The sequence below is a fragment of the Cercospora beticola genome, chromosome 2 (assembly GCF_033473495.1).
Source record: "Cercospora beticola chromosome 2, complete sequence".
In the NCBI taxonomy this organism is placed as follows: domain Eukaryota; kingdom Fungi; phylum Ascomycota; class Dothideomycetes; order Mycosphaerellales; family Mycosphaerellaceae; genus Cercospora; species Cercospora beticola.
The window spans coordinates 3,036,462-3,056,009 of NC_088936.1; the positions used below are offsets into that span (position 1 = coordinate 3,036,462).

The following is a 19,548-nucleotide window of genomic DNA, read 5'->3' on the forward strand; positions in this document are numbered from 1 at the left end:
TGCTTAACATTCGACTCGCGCTCAAAGAAATGAACCGAATACCTTCAACGTTAACAAGTTGGCATTGTCTTAAGATGTCACCACTCGAAGCCGAGGTCTCTCCCTTCGACAATGCCGGCGCCAAACCTAGCGCTGTGGTATGTCAAGAATTCTAGTCTCGACGGCGCCTTCAAGCTAACAACTCACAGACTCACAGCGTGGCCGAGGAACAGGATCAGCAAGATGTCGCGCTTACAGCTGGAACACCTGCTAAAGACGCGGCTTTCGATACAGCAGAACTCGTGGAGAATGTGCTCGTCTATCTCGATGTCTGCGACATCGTCAAAGCGCAGCGCATTTGCAAATTTTTCCGCAATGTGATCGCTTCGTCCGGTATGTTTCCTAATCCAGTCAGCGTACTAGGAACATTAGCTAACATGGAATAGTTGCAATTCAAGAGAAGTTCCTCGTTCGACTCCGCCATAAAGGCCAGATCTGGCGAGTTCAGGAGCATGGAAATCCAGGTCCACACCTCATAGGTCCGCATCGCCTGACACTCGTCTCGGAGACATATGATTTGCCCGAAGGCATCAGGGGGTACACGGAAGACGACGAGAATCGCTGGATGCCCAACGCAGTCAACGCCCTATTGGTCCAACCCAACCGCCCCGACGACATTCTCGACATCTTGCTCACTAGTGCCGAAGTTCACGCCGGTCCGAAGCTGCTGAAGGGATTGCAACAGATTCTAGCTGGAGTTGCCGCCCCACTGCTTGAAAAGATGCATTTCACGGACGGACCTACGCCAGGTGTGACAATCGATATCGAGTGGGCCTTCCCTGAACGATCTGAGTACACCTGCCGTACGTGGATCACAGCACCCTACAGACGCGAGGGATGGACGATCGGGCACATCTTCAAAGCTGTTACGCGGAACCCTTTCGCTACTGCATTCTTCTGCACTCATATCTTCACGTCTAGCAGAGATGGGGTCGAAGTCACAAAGGATGTCAGGTATGGACTATTCGGAGATCTGAACAGAGAGATCTTGAGGCGTTGGGGGCCAGAAGCTCACGTCCAGGCTAAGGAGGTCTCCTTTGGCCTCTCGCGAATCATGCTGCCGTGGGAAGAGCTGAAGGACGGACTTGTGTTGCAAATCATCGATGATGAGTAGACGAGAGGACCATGATTGTATGATTTGAGTTACGCTTTGAGAACTCTTCGCAGCAACGAGCGCGCACGGAGCTCTCCAGTGAGGCAAGCAGCTGCCGTATACCGAGTCGAGCTGTTTCGACGAAGGCCACCGAAGCGTGAAGTACGAGATACACAATAGATGCGGACACATTAGCTGCGGATGAGTGCAACGCAAACCACGTGTATTATTAGCAGATTCGGCCTTCACCATATCGTACCTTCATTTTCCGTTGTTCCAATACTCTTGTTCTCCTGACCGAACTTAGCCTTTCGCTAGAGCCTGCGAACCACATGTTCCAGGGACATGGGCAGAACCCGACATCTAATGAAACCTCGCGTCGCGGATAGTCTTCTCTCTTCTTCCCTCATCTTCGAAATTCTGCCTCTGCCACTGGTCAGCGGATGTTCTCTTGAAGACGCCTGCAGCATGAGTGGCCGCAAGCGTAGATATCAGACTGATGACGGCGACCTTGGCTACCAGCCAAAGAACAAGCAGGCAAGACCAGCCTCCTCTCAGCGGAACGCGACCTCCACGCGTATCACGCGTCTCATGGTCACCGATGCAACACGGCAAGCTGTATTCAACACCGCCGAGCTCCTCGAATTGATCTTCACCTACCTATCCCCACACCAGCTTCTGCAAGCACAAATTGTCAGCCAGCAATTCAGAGACATCGTCAAGACCTCCAAGCAACTCCAAGAAATCCTATATTTGCGAATCCCAGATGTACCCCCTCAAATTTGGGTGACTCGAATGATCGGTCCCTATCATCGATTCCAGCTGCCCGAATTGCACACAGGTCAGCCCTCAATCCTACCACTCACAGTCGTCGAACTCAACAAGACACTCGTCAAAGAAGCCCATAACCACAAGCATCACGAATATCATGCCGGATGCGTGTTAGGCAGAGGAGGAGAAAGAGTCAATGTCCGGACATATCTGCTCGACTCCCTGAATCAGTACTTACACGGCGAACCTCAATCCTGGGAAACTATGCACATTTGCAGTCCGAAGGCCACCTTTGTTGAAGTAGCCTTCAAGATTGCCATTCCTGGCAAAGTTGAGATCTCTTCGGATGTAGAGATTGAAGATGCTTCGGGGCTGACGCTTGGTAAAATCTTGCAGAAGGCGATCAAGGGGCGGGCGTTTGACGATAGAACCGATTACAGAAAAATCACGGCTCTGACAAGGCCGGAAAATCGTGACACGAAGCTTGGTCGGGAATCTGTCGAGCACGCTGTGCGAAGACTGGAGAAGATGTATGGTCGGAAGGCAGTTTTTCTTGAAGTACCAAAGTTGCTGCTGCGCTCGATGGTGGTGCCATCTGAGGAGCAGCGTCAAGTCGTGAACCAAGAGGCGAAAAATCCAGATGCTGCTGCTAAGCGAGGTGGATGCTGGAGGTGGCCATATTTCCAATGATAGGGTGTGATAAATCGGAGTGTCTCGGGGTGCACGCTTCTGTACAGTAATGCTGGAATCGACCTCACTTCGGCTTAGGCTTCCGAATCACCACGTTGCCGCTGTCTTGCAGCTGCCAGCCCACACCACTTTTGACGAGCTCCTCCCATACTTCGTCGCCACTACGCTCGACAAAGGCGCGATCGGCGTTCAGGTACCCTCTACCCAAGCACTTCAAGGCGTGCAAGCGCATGCGTTCGACCGCGTACTCCATAATAGCTCGCTGATACCCATCAACGGCTCTTTTCGTCCTCCAGTATCTTACCCAGTCGTCGTGTACGAGTGCATGGATGATAGTGGCGATCCTTCGATCTCGATTCTTGAATCTGAGTCGTGCCGCGAATGCTTCCAGTAGCTCATCCTGACGACATGCCAGGTCGAGGATGTGGTATCCAGAGAACTCTTGCATTTCGGGCAGAGAAAGAGGGGTGTGTTTGTGTATTGTGCCAAGCAGGTACTGTAGAGCCGGGAGGTAAGACTCCCACGACTTGGTCAGAATACTAGCGTGGATGATGAACATGTATGCGCGCTGAGCAAAGTGGTCAGTCCGGCGTGACCCAAGAATTCCCTCTCGAAGCCTTCGCATGGCGAGTAGTATATTTGGCAAGTCGTTGGGACGAGCTGTATCTGAGGGTCGCTGTGTGAGTGGCGGCCTTTTATTGCTGGCCCCATTGCCAGTGTTGGCCAACGGATTATTCTCCCGCACGGACAAGGATGCGAAGGCAGCCTCAAGCCCGTCACCGCCGCCAGATAATGCACAGAACTTCATGTAACGCTCGACAATCTTGGCATAGTAGCTCTCTTGTGCCTTGAAATCGTGCAATCTCCATGACTTGTCAGCAATTGGAGTCTAGTGCCTTTAAGTCAAGGATGAGCACCTCATCTCTCCCTTAGAGGGAAGTCCATACACGTCCAACGGGTCGGTAGGTCCGCCATGCTTGAGCCGATTCCATGCTCCGGACGCGCCTCGTCTGGGAGGCGGTCGTGCGTAGTTGGACATGCGGCTGTTGGTGTATCTGATCGCGGCGGGTTCCAGATTGTGCTGAAATACGACTCTACAAACGTCTCATACGGCCGTGTAGAGCTTCCAAGCAGCGGGATAAGCGGTGGATCACGATCTCTGCTGTCGCATTGTTGTCTGTTGACTGGAGAAAGGGAAGGGAAGTCGGAACTCGTCGTTCTCGCTTTCGTCACTGCCAAGACTCGTCCCTCTCACTTTCCATCTCAACATGACACTTTCACATGTCAACCAACTCGGCAGGCGCATACAATAGATATAGATGGGTCTCGCTCCATTGTCACTAACTTGGACTCACTCTTGAACTCCCCCATCGTTCTGCTTCGACTCCAAAACAAGATGCCTCCAAATTCCGCGACCAATTCAGCAGACCCCTCCCCCTCCAAAGAACCTGAGACACTCCTCCAAAAAACAGAACACACCCTCTCCAAAACCCTCACCTGGACCCAACTTGAACCCTGGCAACAAGACAACCACTACATAACCTCCCACTACCGCCCGGCCTCAAACTCCTACTCAAAATCCTTCCACAGCATCATCTCCCTCCACAACGAAACAATAAACATCTGGACCCACCTCCTCGGCTCCCTCTTCGCAATCCTCTCCAGCACCTTCCTCTACCACTCTCTCAAACCACGATTCCAACAAGCCACTCAACAAGATGTCCTCGTCTTCGCCTGTTTCTTCCTCGGAGCGACAGTCTGCTTAGGCATGAGTGCCACCTTCCACACCATTTCCAACCATTCAGCTCCTGTACAGAAATTCGGGAATCGCTTGGATTATATGGGGATAATTTTTTTGATTTGGGGGAGTTTTATTCCGAGTATTTATTATGGGTTTGCGAGGGAGGAGGCGTTGAGGAGGGTTTATTGGTCGATGGTGAGTAGTGCAATTATTGCCGAAACATTAATGTCTGATGTATTTGCTGATCATGCTGGGAGTAGATTACGACGATAGGAGCAGGAACTTTCATTGTGATTATGCATCCCAAATTCCGAAGTTCGGAGTGGAGGCCGTTTCGAGCGACCATGTTTATCATGATGGGTCTTTCTGCTATTGTGCCCGTTTTGCATGGCTTGAAGCTTTATGGCCTGGAGCAGATGCAGAGGCAGATTGGTTTGAGCTGGCTCGTCCTGCAAGGCGCATTGTACATCACTGGTGCTGTGATATATGCTGTAAGTCGCTCCCACTGTCCTGTCTCATCTCCATTCACTGACACGATACACAGGGGCGAGTGCCCGAACGATGGAAGCCAGGCCAATTCGATTTGTTTGGTAGCTCGCATCAAATCTTCCACGTACTGGTGTTGCTAGCGGCAGCAGCACACTTGACAGGACTGCTGAAAGCTTTCGATTACGAACACAGATTTCGATTGGATGCTCTTCTTGGAGCAAAAATTTGAAACGCTATACGCTATACGCTATGCAAATTACTCTGTGTCGATTTGTCCCCCTCCATCTCCGCCATCCAGCTGCACATTTTCAGCCGCCATGACAAAGTTCTGGAACCCGTCTTCTGTGCCTGCGGGCATCAGAGCCCAGAGACCATCGTTGTTTCTGGTGTTAACGTTATTACCACCGATATTGCACCGCAGAGGACATTGCCCATCGGCAGTGACTTCAATCTTGCAAGAAGGAAACACTCCTCCCTCCACAACGTCGTTGGCAACAATCTGGTAACCCGAAGCATCATCGCCAACACCAGCGAGACGGTACCCTTCGGCTACTCCGTCCTCATTGGCCATGTTCGCGACTCGCAATTCATCCTCGCCCGTGATGGTGAAGACTGTTGGAGCATACTCGTCATCTTCCGGATTCCAATCGTATTGCACGTGGTAGAAGATCTCATCTGCATCAGCTGGCCACTCAGCGATTGCCATGTCCTGGTCGACGATGTAGAAAGCACTGGGTGTTGCTGCAAGGCTGTATGCTACAACCGATGCGGTCCTCATGGTCTCAGTCACGCTTGACCAGCTGACCATGCTCCGAGTCCGTGTGAGTGTTGTTGTACGGGTAGTTCTCGAAACGAAGGCGGCTGGAGTGACTGTCGTTGTAGGGGTGACCTATCGCACGTCAGCATTCGATCATCACTTTGAAAACGTAAAGCCGAGGAGAAAGAAGCACTTACACTAATAGTATTCCAAATGGTCCTGGAAACCGAGATGGTCGATACAGTCGTTGCCGTCACAGAGACAGTCGAGCTCGGAATGACGCATCTGCATGCTGAAGTCGTCTGTGCTGCATTGTTGGCAATAAGACAGGCCGGCTTGTTCGGGGCCGCTTGACGAGCCTTGTTGGCCGCGACCGCGGTCGCAATTGTAGTCGTACGAGTTGTTGAGCTCGTTGTGGTGGTTCTGGCTGTAGTTGTTGTCGAGCTACCTTCTCTGGCGCAATCGTAGCAGGCCAAATCGTAACCACTGGATGGGGAGCCTGCATTAGATGTGAAGCCGGTTCCAGTAAGCACGGAGGCAAAAAGATGACATTGCTGGTCCTTCCGCCAATAGAACGATTTACAGCCAGGTCGACCTGATCTTCCGACAATTTGACGGTCTTCCCATTGGCGACAAGTCAAAGCGCAATACTTGGCGTCAAAGACTGTGTTGTCATCACTGTGTTCAGCTTGCCATGCGCTGTTGGTTTGGCCGACAGTAACAGTTCCAGCTATGCCGCAAGAAAGGCCCGGCTGGGGGAGGTCGGATCTCGATGCACAGCTCGTTGCCCATGGCAGGGGCGAGGTCGTTGTTGTCGACGCGCGAGTTGTTGAGCTCGTCGTAGTGGTTCTGATTGTAGTTGTGGTTGATGGGCTGACGACCTCAGGACAGCCATAGCAAGACAAATCGTCCCCACGGAACTGCGAACCTGTATTAGGTGTAAAGCCTGTCTCGGCAAGCACGTAGGCGAAAAGGTGACAGCTCACGTCTCGCCGCCAGTAGAATGATTTACAGCCAGGTCGATCCGAACTATCCCTCCTCTGATCCCTCTCCCATGCTTTACATGCAAGGGCACATCCATTAGGGTCAGAAAGTGAACTTTCATCACTCAGTTCGATTTGCCAGGCACTATTGGAGGGGCCGACAGTGACTGTTCCAGGAAGGCCACAAGAACTGCCGGATGAGCAGCTTGCCCCCCTTGCAGTTGTAGTCGTCGTGCTTGCAGTTGTCGTTGTGCGTGACGATGAGCTCAATGTTGTGCTTGAAGTTGTGACCGCGCGTGTTTTCGAGGTCGTTGTGGAAACTGCAATCGTCGTTGTGCGTGTGGGCGAGCTCGATGTTGTGGTTCTGGCTGTAGTTGTAGTAGTTGTTGTTGAGCCGCCTTCTCTAGCACACTCATAACAGCCCAGATCGTTACCGCTGTACCAGGAATTTGCATCCGATCCAAAGCCACTATCACTGGTGCCGACTACGTTCAGCTGACACATGCGGCCTTGACCCCAATAGAACGATTTGCAACCAGCTTGTCCTGACTCTCCGACCAGCCTTTGGTCTTCCCAAGTGCGACATCGCAATGCGCATGCCTCGATGGAGGTAAGGGTTTGGCCGTCGTTCACATCGCCCTGCCACACGAGTCTGGTACTGCCGGCAAAAGCTCCTTTCACGCCGCAAGTAAGACCTGATTGCGGCAGATCGGACCTCAATCGACAGCTTAGGGCCCGAGCTGGGGGCACTGTTGATGAGGTCGATGTTGTGCTTGAAGTAGTGGTCGATGTCTCAGTATCCTGTTGCGTCTGAGATGGAACGTATACAGGGCAGCCCGCTATAGCTTCAGTGACGAGATCCGTGATAGTTGTGGAAAAGGTGGTAGTCGAACTAGCAGTACTTATCACTGTGGTCATTCGAGTTGCTACGCCCGTAGAAGTAGTGGTAGGAGTCGGAGCGGTAACAGTAACAATCCTCGGAGTGACGGTCGTTGTTCGCAGAATGGTGCTGCCAAATATGTCAGCTCTGTAGCGACTAGGGAACTTGTGTAACTCACCTGTAAGTAGTGGTCCTGCTGGTGGATGTCCTGACAACAGTAGTTCCATAGCCGAGTGCCGCGCAGAAATTTCTGGCCGATGCCAACAAAGTGCTTGTACACCTAGCGGTGTGGCTCGTAGAACATGATGATGATTGAGCCGGATCGAGCTGACGAGCTTGGAGTTCGGCTACAGGGTTCGCAAGAGCCGCTCCCGCGAGCAGAGACAATGAGAGTATCCGCATAGTGATCAGCGGGATCGAAATCTTCGCAGAGGTTCACAAAAAAATGGAACAGACTGTGTGAACTTCTTATGAGCCTCACGATCGGTCTGGCCATGGCGCATTCGGCGGCGACCCCGGTGGTGCGATGAACGTTGACGGTCTAGCGTGGCTCACCTTTCCTAGAACCACCACGTGTGGAGGACTATGCAGCGAGCGCATGGCGTCCATAACTGTGGCTGCAAGCCACGAACGCCTGGACCCTTGACGGAGCTGGTCGAAAAGTTGCATGTTTGATGCTACACTGGCAAAATGGATTTCCAGATCAGCATTGATTGTAGGCTCATCTAGCGTGGATCTGATTTCGTCTCCCATAAGAATTGCGAGGTCCTTGGAGGAGGAAAACTACTGGTCTGGAGAATTGTGTCGTGTCGCGTGGCCGCCACGTGCTTCCATCGTTGTGGTAGTCTCTGTATAGCGTTTTTCCATGCAAGCCATGTTGAAGACTAGAAGTCGGCAGAGCCGTCGCAAGCCAATGGGAGACGGGCGTTCAGTTCAGGCTTCGTCTAAAAGCAGCCAAAAGAGCCTGTGCGCCATCCGAAAGAGGAAATCTCAGCTGATGCTCCGGTCGCTCGCGAACGCAGTTGCAGTCTTTTGCTACAGACACGATGGACGTGTAAATATGATGTCGGGATGGTGTGCGAACTACCGCTCCGTGCACAATTGAACACAGTATATCGCACACTTTCCTATGGTCTTGTCAAAGTTGTTAGCCAAAAGAGTCGGTCATCGTTCGAGCGTTGCGGTGGTATAGGGTTCGTCTAGTGAGGTCGGAGTGTGGTCGAGGTGTCTTGGCAATCACCGCCGCCATCAGGTAGTGCGTCCACATACATGTGTAGCGGATTTTCGAACTGCCCCGCGTGACCTGCAAAGGTTAGCATATACGAGAAGCTGCACGCTAGAAGTTGTAGATGCTCGTTCCTCTCCCGGAGGATGGCTTGTGGTGCCGACGAAAGCAGCAGCGAGACAGCACAGCTTGTGGGCGTCTTCCAGGCAGCGATCCACGACAGTAATTATCCACAGAGTCCGCAGCTGCATCACGCTTCAAATATGCTACAAGGGTGATATGGATTCTGCAAAGAATTGCTGCATCTCGAGACCAGGAGGCTGCTAATGAAAGGCAATGCGAGCTCGCTTGCACCTCACGACCTGCTGCTTGGAGGCAGAGGGAGATGCGAGGCAAGAGAGGAGCTGACACGGAGACGGTATAGTCTGCCGATCCGGCTTCCCATGGTGATGGTCGTCGTGGTGGAGCTGTGAAGATTGCACTCTCCTGTGGTGAGTCGCTGGGAGACGCAGGCAAATGAGGTGCACAGCATTTGCAGAAATCGGCCCGCCACTATCTCTGTGTCTGTGTGCGTCTGCTCCTGATCGTCTGCAGGTGGAACTTGGTCGGATGAGCTGCATCTCTGCAGTCCTGCATTGCATCTGACCCAAACACGCGGCCATGCTCGCGTGCGTCTTCTCAACCGGACTGCATCTTGCGACTGTCCTCGCCAGTCATTCTCATCGAAAGTTCGCCGTTATAGATGGAGCGATAGATGGCGTGGCCTGAGCGTGACCTGCTGCTTGGACGGGCGAAAATGCGTGGATAGGCGCTCGTGCAATTTGGGCGATGATCCAGAGGGATTGATTGAGCGTGTGTGACGGCAGGATTGGTGCAGGGCTTCGCCGCGCAGCATTTTTCAGTGCAAGTGTTGAGCAGGCGGGCGGGCTTGCAGGTCGATGGACGAGTGCAGGTGGACGTCGAACTGCGCAACACGGGCACGATTGAGGAGAGCCGCGCGAGACTCTTCCCTTTCTGCCGTACCACTCGCCGCGCTGCCTCGTGCTGCAATGGTGTACAGTACTGACGGATGGAAGCAACACCCAGGCCTCGCGCTCTGATGCAATGCCTGTGCTATTCTATTTTCGGCGCTCGGTCCCTCTTTTCGACACTGCTCCTCGTCTTCCCTGCCACTGGAGCCGGCCATGGTTCCGACAATGTTTCACGCACGCCTGCCTCTCCTCGACCGCACGCGCTGCTCAACCGACCCCATTCGCTCTCACCTCATCGACACACTCGCGCATCCGAAGCAGACGACGTCGCACAGGGCTGGTCCGCTGTGCTTCTCCCAGCGACTCCACGCGTCAGACCATCACGACTGCCCAGCGCCGACTTGCCTCCAACGGCTGCGACAGGATCCCAGCAGCGCGGCTCACAGGGCGAGGGGTGCTAGCCACGAGACACACTGAGCATCGCTCTGCTTCAGCTTCACGCCGACGACTCTCTGTCCTGCCACTCTGTAGCTCTGTCGGAGCTCTGCCACTCGCTTGATACTGTACAAGATGGACTCGTAGCGTACAACACATTCTCTTCCGCAACGAATACCCCTCGACCTCGCGGCGCCATCTCCGAGTGGGCACGACATTTGGGAGTCGAGCATGGCTTTGGCCGCAGCAGATCGTGTCAATTTCAGCAGGCCAAACGCTGATGTTGGACAGCATGGTGCGACAGGTCGTGAAAGAGGCAATGGGCGGCCACGCGGTGCGTCCTTGACAGGCAGGAATGTGAACATGGGGAATGTGACACCGGATTCGAACAATGCGCCGGCCCTGCCGCGAGCAGCCTCATACACCTATCTGCCAGATACCAAAACTGGCGAGTACAGCAGCCATGCCGTCCTCGAGATCAGAGGCGTGGCAAAAGAGGATCTCGCAGCCGAGTCCGACAACGACACAGTCGACATTTCTCCTTCAGAAGCCTCCCCACCAGAAGACAATTCAGGCTGGAATACGCCTGAAGACAGCGAACGGCACACAGCTCTCCCGCGTGCAAACGACATCGCAGCGCAGCTACGGAAGAGCACGGGACAAAGGGAGCCATGCGATACGCCAAGCGTCCGCAGCAGTATATCGACTATACACTCAGCTGCTCGCGAGTCTAGGGCGAGTGTAGAATCCACGAAGACCGCATCCACTGCCGCGACCACCCCCTCTTCCAGTCAACGTCCTTCCTTCAACAAATCGTTCTCTCGCCGTTTCTCTGGGAAGTCGTGGTATCCCTCCTCATCTTCCACACCTTCATCCCGATCTCCTTCGCCGACAAAGGTGGACAGCATTGTTGAGCAGCCCATTGCCGAATCGGAAAAGGAAGAGACTGGCGACGTCACGCCACGGGTGGCAGATACGGGACGGAGAAAGTCATTCCAGCTCCGGAAGAAAACGTCGAAATCAACGAAGGAAAGCAGAGCGAAGAAGGAGAGGCAAGACTCGCTGAGTTCAGGTGATGAGAAGGGTGAGACGAAGCCTGGAGAGACAGTGGCGAGGAGAGGAACGCTTCTGCGGAAGAAAGCTGCGCGTACCTCTGGATTGACGCAAGCGACCAATGATGGCCGTCAGCAAGAAAACTTGCCTCCTTCACTGGCAAAAGCTCCAGCTGTGCCACAACTACCAAAGTCGTTCTCGACGGACCGATTGCCCAGCGCCTTCACGGCATCCATGAAGGGTGAACGAACATCGCCTTTACCGAAAACAGTATCCTCTGAAAAGCATCACATGAGTCCCTTATCGAGCAATAAGAAGAAAGATGAGCTATGGACGCAGTTCCGGGCCCTCGACGCAGACTTCTCCAAGTTCGAATCCAAATCGAGCGCACTCAAGGCGAATGTTGTTCGCAACACTCTGATTCCCTTCCTGCGAACATACTCTTGCCATCCTTCCAACAAAATGCTACGCCCAGAAGATCTCGATCGCCGCGCTAGCATCTTCAACAAATGGTGGACCGGCCTGCTTGAAATGCTCGCCGGCAAGAACAACCAGTCAATCTCTGGAACTGACAGGCCTGTCGTTCTCGATGGCATCTCTGGCATCATGGAGAGACCAGAGTGGAGGCTCACCCCTTCGCCATTCTGTCCCCTCAACGAACGCGTCAAGGCCTCTATGGGCAATGGTAGCCGCTCCAACACTTCGCTAACGTCAAGCTCGTCAGACTTCCTGGCCGATTCGGTACATCACAACGTTCGCAACAACTTCATTGCGAACCTGACTTCGCAGATGGCTTTCGTTGTCGACAAGATGTCACTGCGGAACGCTTCTGCGAGCCTGGTCACGTTCTGTGGCAAAGCCTGCGCATACGCATTCGTCTTCGTCCCTGGCATGGCTGATGTTCTAGTGCGACTTTGGGAACTGCCCATCGACGATGTGCGCCGCGTTTTACAGGAGAATGGCATCAGCAAATTCGACCACATTCCAGAGCACGTTTCTGCGACGATTGTGCCGAACTTCCCCCCTGCTCTGCAGCAGCTGGGCTTCGACTCGCTCGCGAAGTTTTCGAGAAAGATGCGTACCCCTCCGCCGCTGCCGGTCGGCACGGCACATATACAGTGGTGGGGCCACTGGGTTGAACGCTGGAGCGGACGCGAAAGTGACCTTTTCTACGTCTTCACCAAACACTACCACATTCTTGCCGTCGACTTTCTGCCTTCAAACACTACCAAGCTGGAACGCATTTGCGCACCTTGCATGGTCCCAGTCCATGCGCAAATCTTAGCCAACCTCGAGTTGACCATTCATCGCGATGCAAACCACGCGCAGCAAGATCTCAACGCCGCACCAACGCCAACGTTTGATGACGTTCTTGGAGACCCCAATATCCACGCTTCATCATTACCTGTACCACCAACTAATGCTGTAAGACTAATGGCCGAGAATCGGCTTATAATGCTAATCCGAGATTTCCTTTCCGAGCGGACTGCCGATCACCCGCTTGCGAGAGAACTATTCGCGCAGTCATTCAATGATCTGCTGCAAGCAGCGGCTCGCGGAACGTCCATGTTCGATCACTCTGCTTGCTATACCATGCTAGACTTCCTCGAGGAAGCACTCGTGCTTTTAGTGCGCTACGACAGCCTTCGATCCTCGTCCGACTCACTGGTCAACTCCAAATTTTGGCAGGCTGTGTTCAAGAAGATGATTGAAAGCGAGAATACGATGACTGAGATTCGCCTGTATGCTTTCCTCTTCACCATTTGGCATGTTCTCATTGGCCATCCGGACCGCAAGCGAGACCTTTGCATGGATCTCCTGCTAGAGCCGGATGTCTTCGAGAGCAGGTTCAATCACTGGTGCCCAATGGTACGAGCATATTACATGCGTCTACTTTGCTGGCGTCTTGGCCGTTACGACGAAGAAGCGTCATTGGAGCTCGATATCCTCGAAACGCTGCAGCAACGCCTTACGCATACTTGGTCGCACTACACGTACCTACGGGACAAGGCCGAACAGGAAAACAGCTCGCGCCCAGAATGCTATCCTTGCCACCCGGCTCCAGGTCGAAGGCTGCTCATCATGCGTACTGACAATATCATCAGCCCCGCAGGGTCTCTTATCACATTCGACGGGCTCATCAAGGATGCCAACATAAAGATGGCCAAGCGTACGGCAGCTGCACCGGGAATGCTCGAAAATCTCGACTTAAGGCCTGACTCCTCTTCATCGAACATGGATTCTGACCAGGAATCAAATGGCAAGGGTTTCCTGGGTACTTTGAAGAAGATGATCGGGGGCGGTGCGAAGAAGAATGCTTCGAAAACCAAGTCAGTGACGACTACGTTGCGAGACTCGCCTCACCATACTAGTCCTGAGCGCACTGGAAAGGATGTTTCATCCGTTGTGGACAGCACAGAATCCAGTCCAAAAGCATGCGCAGAGAAGCCGAAGCATCGAAGTTTGAGCTTCAAATTCTCGCTCGAATTCCATCCGAGTAACAAGCCTCTCCCGCCGATGCGCTTATTTCCTCCGAGGCTTCCTGGACCAGCACATCGGCTACTTCAGGAGCGCTCAGATGTGGTTTCGCAAGTGGGTCTTCCTGTAAAGCCTCGTGGTGCGAGTATTGCGAGGGCAAAGTATGCTGGTAGGGCGTTGGCGGAGTGGACTATCGTTGTTGGAGAATACGGTAGCTTCTTTGATAGAAGATTGAAGGAGGGTGTTCCCGAGCGCAAATGGGTAGAGACTCCCACGTTGGGAGTAGAGGTTTTCAAAAGGCCGTCATAATTGGAGGTGAGGCCGCTGATGATCAACGAGAGTTTGCAAGCATCGTGAGCGTACTAGTTGCATTGAATGTCGGTGACATGGCGCTGGGGATTTCTTTTCTGAATGACGCGCTGAGGATTGCGCGTCGATATCGTTCTCTGGCGGATGTGTGCACAAGATCTAGCATATATGAACATATCTGTGCCTGCGCAACTGGAAGTCTAGGCGCAGCTTGGCAGCAGCTTCGCGAACACATTTTATTCCATATCCAACCTCGGCTGACATTGTGCAGCTTGCAAATCACATTTGTATACCTTATGCATAGTCTGCAGAACGGCAATTATTCCGAGTCAAGAGCAAAGAGCCTTTGGCTGGACAGCTTCACACAGCCAAGTCCACATATGTCATGCCAATGCTGCCCGCCCGCCACCTCAAGAGGAGCTCGTCCTACAAGATCGCAACACACGTTGCACAGAGTTCAGTTGCACAGCGAGCGGCACAAGCCAAGCACCATCAAGTATCTGATCTCGGTTTAGTGTCTACGCGTCTCGACTTCTTGGTTGACAGCCCCGCGGGTCTACAGTGAGCATTTGCCGCGAGAAAGAGGAAGGCGTGCTGGTGGTTTCTAATCCTCTGCTCTGCCGTGGGGAAAGATCGCCACTAGAGACATGGAATGCTTGGCCTGGCGTTAGGGGTGTGACCGGTTGCACTTTCTTTGTTCTATTGCACTTCACTTCATCTCACGGATTGTGAACCTGATTGATTTACAAGGATCCCTGTTCGATCTGATTTTCAACTAGCACCTGAAAAGAAGTCTCAACAGGATGAAGACACCCCTCACTTCCCGCACGGCGGCATTCGCCACTCTGTGCGCAACACTCGCATCGGCGCAGCAACAAGAATGTAGCAGTACCATCTCCGCATCAGGCTATCCCGCTCCCTCGCTTGCAAGTGGCTGGAGAGCTCATATTGTTGTCAATGATCTGGAGAAGCCGCGATCTCTGAAGCGCGATAATAATGGACATTTGCTTGTTGCGGATCAGGGCGTTGGGATTACGAGATTGACACTTGAAGGCGAAGCTCCGTGCTTGACTGTTGCGGATAGGCAGCAGATTATTGCGAATACTTCGGTAAGCTGCTGAACTATGATAAAATTGGGATGAGATGTTGACACTTTGTCGATGTTTGTAGCTCAATCACGGCCTCGAACTCTCCCCTTCGAATGACATCCTGTATGCTTCCAGCCAGGAAGCCGTCTATGCTTGGGACTACAATCCGGAAACTGGTACAGTCTCTGGCGAGGCTCGTCGGGTCATCAATCTTGGTGGAGATGGATCGCACGCTACTAGGACACTTCTGTTGCCACCTCTTAACCCGGATTACTTGCTCGTTTCCTGGGGATCAGACGGCAACGTCGATGCCGCCGCGCGCGAGCCGACGTCTGGTTACAGCACTGTGCGAGCTTTTAACATCAGTGACACCAGCAGAGTGTACGAATACGCTGACGGACTGTCGGTGGGTTGGGGATTGAGAAACTCCGTCGGATTGGGACAGAATCCAGTCACAGGAGGCATCTTCAGCAATGAGAACAATGTTGATCAATTGGAGAGAGATGGGGAGAGGATCGTAGAGGACAACCCTGCTGAGGAGTTGGTAAGAAGTTCTACCCATTTCCGGCTTTCGATGAGGCCAGTACTAACTGATGCCTTCTCTTTAGAACTTCCACGGCTTCCTTAATGGCACCGAGACCCCCAATCTGGGAGGATACTATGGTTACCCAGATTGTTACCCTGCTTGGGACCCCTCTGTTGTGCCCAACTACGATGGTCTCCAGACCGGACAACAGTTTGCAGCGAACTTCAACAACTCTATTAATGATGAATGGTGCCGAGAGAATAGCATTGATCCTGTTCTGAGCTTCACTGCCCAGTAAGTGTCGTTCCGTTACCAAAATCTGAGATACATGCTAACGATGATATCTTCGCAGCATGGCACCAATGGACCTAGCCTTCAACACCGAAGCATCGACGGCTTTTATCACTTTCCGAGGAAGTTGGAACCGTGAAAACCCAGCGGGTTACAAACTCTCCGTCATCCCCTTCAATACCGAGACTGGTCTACCAAGCGCACCACCGAACTCCACAAACGGCTATGTCGACATCCTTGCGAACGAAGATGAGAGTAGATGCCCGGACGAATGTGTCAGGCGTAAGTCTGAATGAATTCAACAAATTGGGCGATGCTAACAGTGCAACAGCTGTGGGTTTGGAGTGGAACGCTGATGGCACCCAGCTCTTCATGACTGCGGATGCTTCCGGCGAGATTTACATCGTGTATCGAGAGGATGGTTCTCCAGTCAACGACTTCACGGTCGCGGCGTCAGAGACTGGCAATGCTACTAGTGGCTCTGGTGGATCTGAAGGTGGTAGCTCTGGAGGTTCTCCCTCTTCGACGCCAGAGGCAGAGAATGCGGCTTCGAGTCTAGTGGGCTCGCGACTGTTCGCTGCCGCTATGGTAGGTTTGGTTGGTGCAATGATCTTCTAAATGGGGACTAAAACACAAGTAGCAGAAGTGAGAAGAGAAATGAGCGAACGAGGGGTCGCTCCTTCCTCGGGACTCAATGTTGATGCTGACGAGATGTCTGTATTGCTGGCTCTCGGAAGCAGCATCAGGATATAGACACTGTATATTTCAGAGACATATTGAAAGTCCCATTTCTTACTCACAGTGCTGTCCAACTTCCGGCTTTCGCAAGGCTGGTGTTATGCCAGTACCAAACTCGACCTCCATCAATACGCTGAGAGACTTGCTTTCGTTGGAAAGCAAAACACAAACTAGGATCAACACTGCGGCCTCCTGTCGTAGAATGAGATAACACTAGTGAGACTGGCAATTGATTTGGATCCGTGATTTGCCAACTTCAATTGATACATTCACTTTGCTTCGCGGCTAGATTACGTCCCCACAGTAGTTTTGTAATATTGCAGTGATTGTTCGTTCCGATAGCGTCCTCGGTGGACGAGTTATGGTCCACGCTCGTCGACTTTCGGATCAGTATCAACTTTCAGGTTTGCACTATCCGAACTCGTCGTCGATCGTGCCCTTCGCAACTTGGTCGTTGATCACTCGTAGACCTCCGTACCGCTCACATCTTGGCCTGGTTCTGGAGTGCCACGCAAGACCGCATTGCGTGATCGCTTCGTCTGGCCAGCAGTATCGACTTCTGTACATTTTGAAGATATCTTACACGTCTCCTTTCTAACAGCGCTGTCGAAATCTGAATGCCTTCAGAAAGCTCATTTTATGCATTGCATCCGCCTTGAGAGCGGAGAAAAAGTGTAGTTTCCGCCTCCTCTGCTCCCCTCCACACCATGCTGTGCTCTTGCTTTTTCGCTAATGCAAAACATGACCCCTAGTATCCTGAAAACGCCGCGCTATGCCCTCAAAATCTCATACATGGGGTATATCCTTCCCTCTTGTTTTGCCCTTATTTGCCCAGTCGCATTAGCTGCTACTCGCGGGCGGATCCGAAGGCGGCTTCTCTGCACTTTGCGCTCTCAGCCTCTGCGCCTACAATCATAGATGTCCTGTCAGCTTGCGCACTTCAACGTACCATGTTTCTTTCTTGACTCAATCTCGATATAGCTTTGGCCTCCAACCTCTTCGCAGCTCTTCCTCGTGCTCAGCTGCCGCTTGGGCTTCACGTACCTCCAACTCCAACCGCTCTCTTGCTCGGAGCACTTTACTCTGCAGATAAAAGGAGCCACCCTTTTTGGGATCGTTCTGGTCAAATAATCGTTTGAAGTTATCGTGGACTTTGCTGAGGTCGGCTTGGCCTTGTTTGGGAGGAGGGACGTTGAGGATTCGGCAGGCCTCGTCGAGGGTTAGGCCGGCGGATGAGAGGGTGTTGGAGGCTGTTGCGCCGCCTTGCATCGATTGTTGATATTTCTGGATGCTCGTTAGGTCGGTGTTACATTCCGAGATGAAGGCCGTCGTACTTGTGATGCTGAGGCTTGCTTATAACTGGTTTCTATTAGTATGGTAGTCCTCGATAACTCAGGCATGGTTCGAGGACTTACGCCTCAGCGAATGCTCTCCCGAAGACTCTGGCGCCGGTGACCTGATACTATCAGCATAGCCTCGTCAGCAGCAGGCGGTGATACTCACGAGCACCTGCGTTACTATACGATGCGCCATAACGGGAAAAGAACGACAGCGGCGATGCGAAGATGTCAACGACTTTCTTGCCCTCGATATCTCCAAAGATCTCGCTCGGAAGTTCGGCGTTCTTTGCCGAGACCAGCGCGGATGCCTGAGGCCAAGACTGGCTAGCGCCCCGGTCTGGTTCGTTCCGCAAGTGACTTCGCCTCGCTTTCCTCCGGGTCGCCTGCATACAATGACGAACTTGCAGCATGGAGGAGCAAAAGGATGCGCGAGATCTTCATGTCCTTCTGCCACGAGGATGCTGATTGGAAGTCTCCATCTTCACTGCCATGGCCAATCCGCTGCGCCTTGTGCTACAGCCTGCGCGATGTCTGCATCTCGTGACCAGCATTGGGACATGCGCGGGTAAGTGGTATGTACATGCGTTCCCTAGATTCTGTATATGTACTTGATCATTGAAGCCCCATCCTCCACGGCTATCTCCATCGTTACTTCTTGCACAACAAAAATGTCGCTCAAGCCAGACTCCCCGCGCTCTTCGCAACTAAGTGTGTCAACAACACCTTCAGACAAAGCTCGCAGAAGATCCTCTGTTGGCATCGGCGAGACTATAACAACATACCACATCTTAGCCAATTCCAAAAATGATCTCTCGACGCTAGAAATCCAGCAAAAAGGCCGAACAGCACTGCTAGCCAAGACTACCAAGTCAACTATTGGAAGCCCGACACTACACATCACAACGCCCAAAGTCGATGGCGAATCCACGATAGCGACAGCCAAACTCCATCCTAACAGCGGCAAATGCAAAATCATGCTCGGAGACCCAAGCAAGACCGAAGTAAAACCAGACTGGACACAAGTCCAGCATACTTCCGATCTTAATCGGGTGTTTATCTTCGAACACGATGCGAAGCAGTACATATGGCGAAGGTACACGAGCATTCCAATGAACTTCGGTCACAGTTTCCGTTGGCCGACAGTAGACTAACACAAAAACTTTCATACAGAAGAATCAACATCGACCCCAAATCCATTCACCAAACAGACCTCGAACTCGTCACCGCACAAGATTCTGATACTATACTGGCGACCTACCTCCCAAATCGCAAAGCCGTGAGTAGGAACCAAATCGCAAGATTGGATTTCTTGGTCGATATGCCTTCTGAGCTGGAGGTGTTGTGCTTGACGAGTGTATTGGGCGGGAGACAGAGTTCCCGAATGGAAGATGCAGTCTGGGGTATCACTAGTAGATTTCGAAGGAAAGAAAAGTCCGAGTTGGCGTTGCATCCGGGGGGAGCTGGAAGGATGGGCGTTCTTGCTCTTTCTCTAGGTGGTGGCGGTGGTGCGTGCTGATGAGCATGGATAAGGCAACTGAGAAGGTTGAGTTCTGCAATTCGAGTCTATGTATTATCATTACGGTCGTCATTGATGTTTGCTGCTGCTGGATTGCTCTGGTCACGCCCCACAGATTCTGTCTCGTGCCTCCAT

The 19,548-nt window shown here is 52.6% G+C and overlaps 9 protein-coding genes across 9 annotated transcripts; 6 read left to right on the forward strand and 3 right to left on the reverse strand.

Moving 5' to 3' along the window:
- Positions 1–74: 74 nt before the first annotated feature.
- RHO25_003113 (uncharacterized protein) lies at positions 75–1,153 on the forward strand (the record flags this gene model as incomplete). Its single annotated transcript, XM_023598638.2, has 3 exons — positions 75–137; positions 189–372; positions 426–1,153. The coding sequence occupies 3 exons, from the start codon at positions 75–77 to the stop codon at positions 1,151–1,153; spliced, it is 975 nt and encodes a 324-aa protein (XP_023456439.2).
- Positions 1,154–1,600: 447 nt separating this feature from the next.
- RHO25_003114 (uncharacterized protein) lies at positions 1,601–2,593 on the forward strand (the record flags this gene model as incomplete). The annotated part of the gene is made up of 1 exon (XM_065602356.1): positions 1,601–2,593. The coding sequence occupies one exon, from the start codon at positions 1,601–1,603 to the stop codon at positions 2,591–2,593; it is 993 nt and encodes a 330-aa protein (XP_065458428.1).
- A 64-nt stretch (positions 2,594–2,657) lies between these two features.
- Positions 2,658–3,632, reverse strand: RHO25_003115 (uncharacterized protein; the record flags this gene model as incomplete). Its single annotated transcript, XM_023598639.2, has 2 exons — positions 2,658–3,456; positions 3,511–3,632. The coding sequence occupies 2 exons, from the start codon at positions 3,630–3,632 to the stop codon at positions 2,658–2,660; spliced, it is 921 nt and encodes a 306-aa protein (XP_023456438.1).
- Positions 3,633–4,526: 894 nt separating this feature from the next.
- RHO25_003116 (uncharacterized protein) lies at positions 4,527–5,052 on the forward strand (the record flags this gene model as incomplete). The annotated part of the gene is made up of 3 exons (XM_023598640.2): positions 4,527–4,529; positions 4,595–4,825; positions 4,879–5,052. The coding sequence occupies 3 exons, from the start codon at positions 4,527–4,529 to the stop codon at positions 5,050–5,052; spliced, it is 408 nt and encodes a 135-aa protein (XP_023456443.2).
- A 27-nt stretch (positions 5,053–5,079) lies between these two features.
- Positions 5,080–5,601, reverse strand: RHO25_003117 (uncharacterized protein; the record flags this gene model as incomplete). The annotated part of the gene is made up of 1 exon (XM_023598641.2): positions 5,080–5,601. One exon carries the CDS (start codon positions 5,599–5,601, stop codon positions 5,080–5,082), a length of 522 nt encoding a protein of 173 aa, XP_023456442.2.
- A 4,704-nt stretch (positions 5,602–10,305) lies between these two features.
- Positions 10,306–13,914, forward strand: RHO25_003118 (uncharacterized protein; the record flags this gene model as incomplete). Its single annotated transcript, XM_023598643.2, has 1 exon — positions 10,306–13,914. The coding sequence occupies one exon, from the start codon at positions 10,306–10,308 to the stop codon at positions 13,912–13,914; it is 3,609 nt and encodes a 1,202-aa protein (XP_023455768.1).
- Positions 13,915–14,717: 803 nt separating this feature from the next.
- RHO25_003119 (uncharacterized protein) lies at positions 14,718–16,437 on the forward strand (the record flags this gene model as incomplete). The annotated part of the gene is made up of 5 exons (XM_023598644.2): positions 14,718–15,023; positions 15,085–15,546; positions 15,611–15,822; positions 15,881–16,101; positions 16,151–16,437. 5 exons carry the CDS (start codon positions 14,718–14,720, stop codon positions 16,435–16,437), a joined length of 1,488 nt encoding a protein of 495 aa, XP_023455769.1.
- A 960-nt stretch (positions 16,438–17,397) lies between these two features.
- PAM16 (mitochondrial import inner membrane translocase subunit TIM16) lies at positions 17,398–18,090 on the reverse strand (the record flags this gene model as incomplete). The annotated part of the gene is made up of 5 exons (XM_023598645.2): positions 17,398–17,463; positions 17,602–17,841; positions 17,892–17,916; positions 17,973–18,013; positions 18,061–18,090. 5 exons carry the CDS (start codon positions 18,088–18,090, stop codon positions 17,398–17,400), a joined length of 402 nt encoding a protein of 133 aa, XP_023455770.1.
- A 475-nt stretch (positions 18,091–18,565) lies between these two features.
- Positions 18,566–19,048, forward strand: RHO25_003121 (uncharacterized protein; the record flags this gene model as incomplete). Its single annotated transcript, XM_065602357.1, has 1 exon — positions 18,566–19,048. One exon carries the CDS (start codon positions 18,566–18,568, stop codon positions 19,046–19,048), a length of 483 nt encoding a protein of 160 aa, XP_065458429.1.
- Between the last annotated feature and the right edge of the window lie 500 nt (positions 19,049–19,548).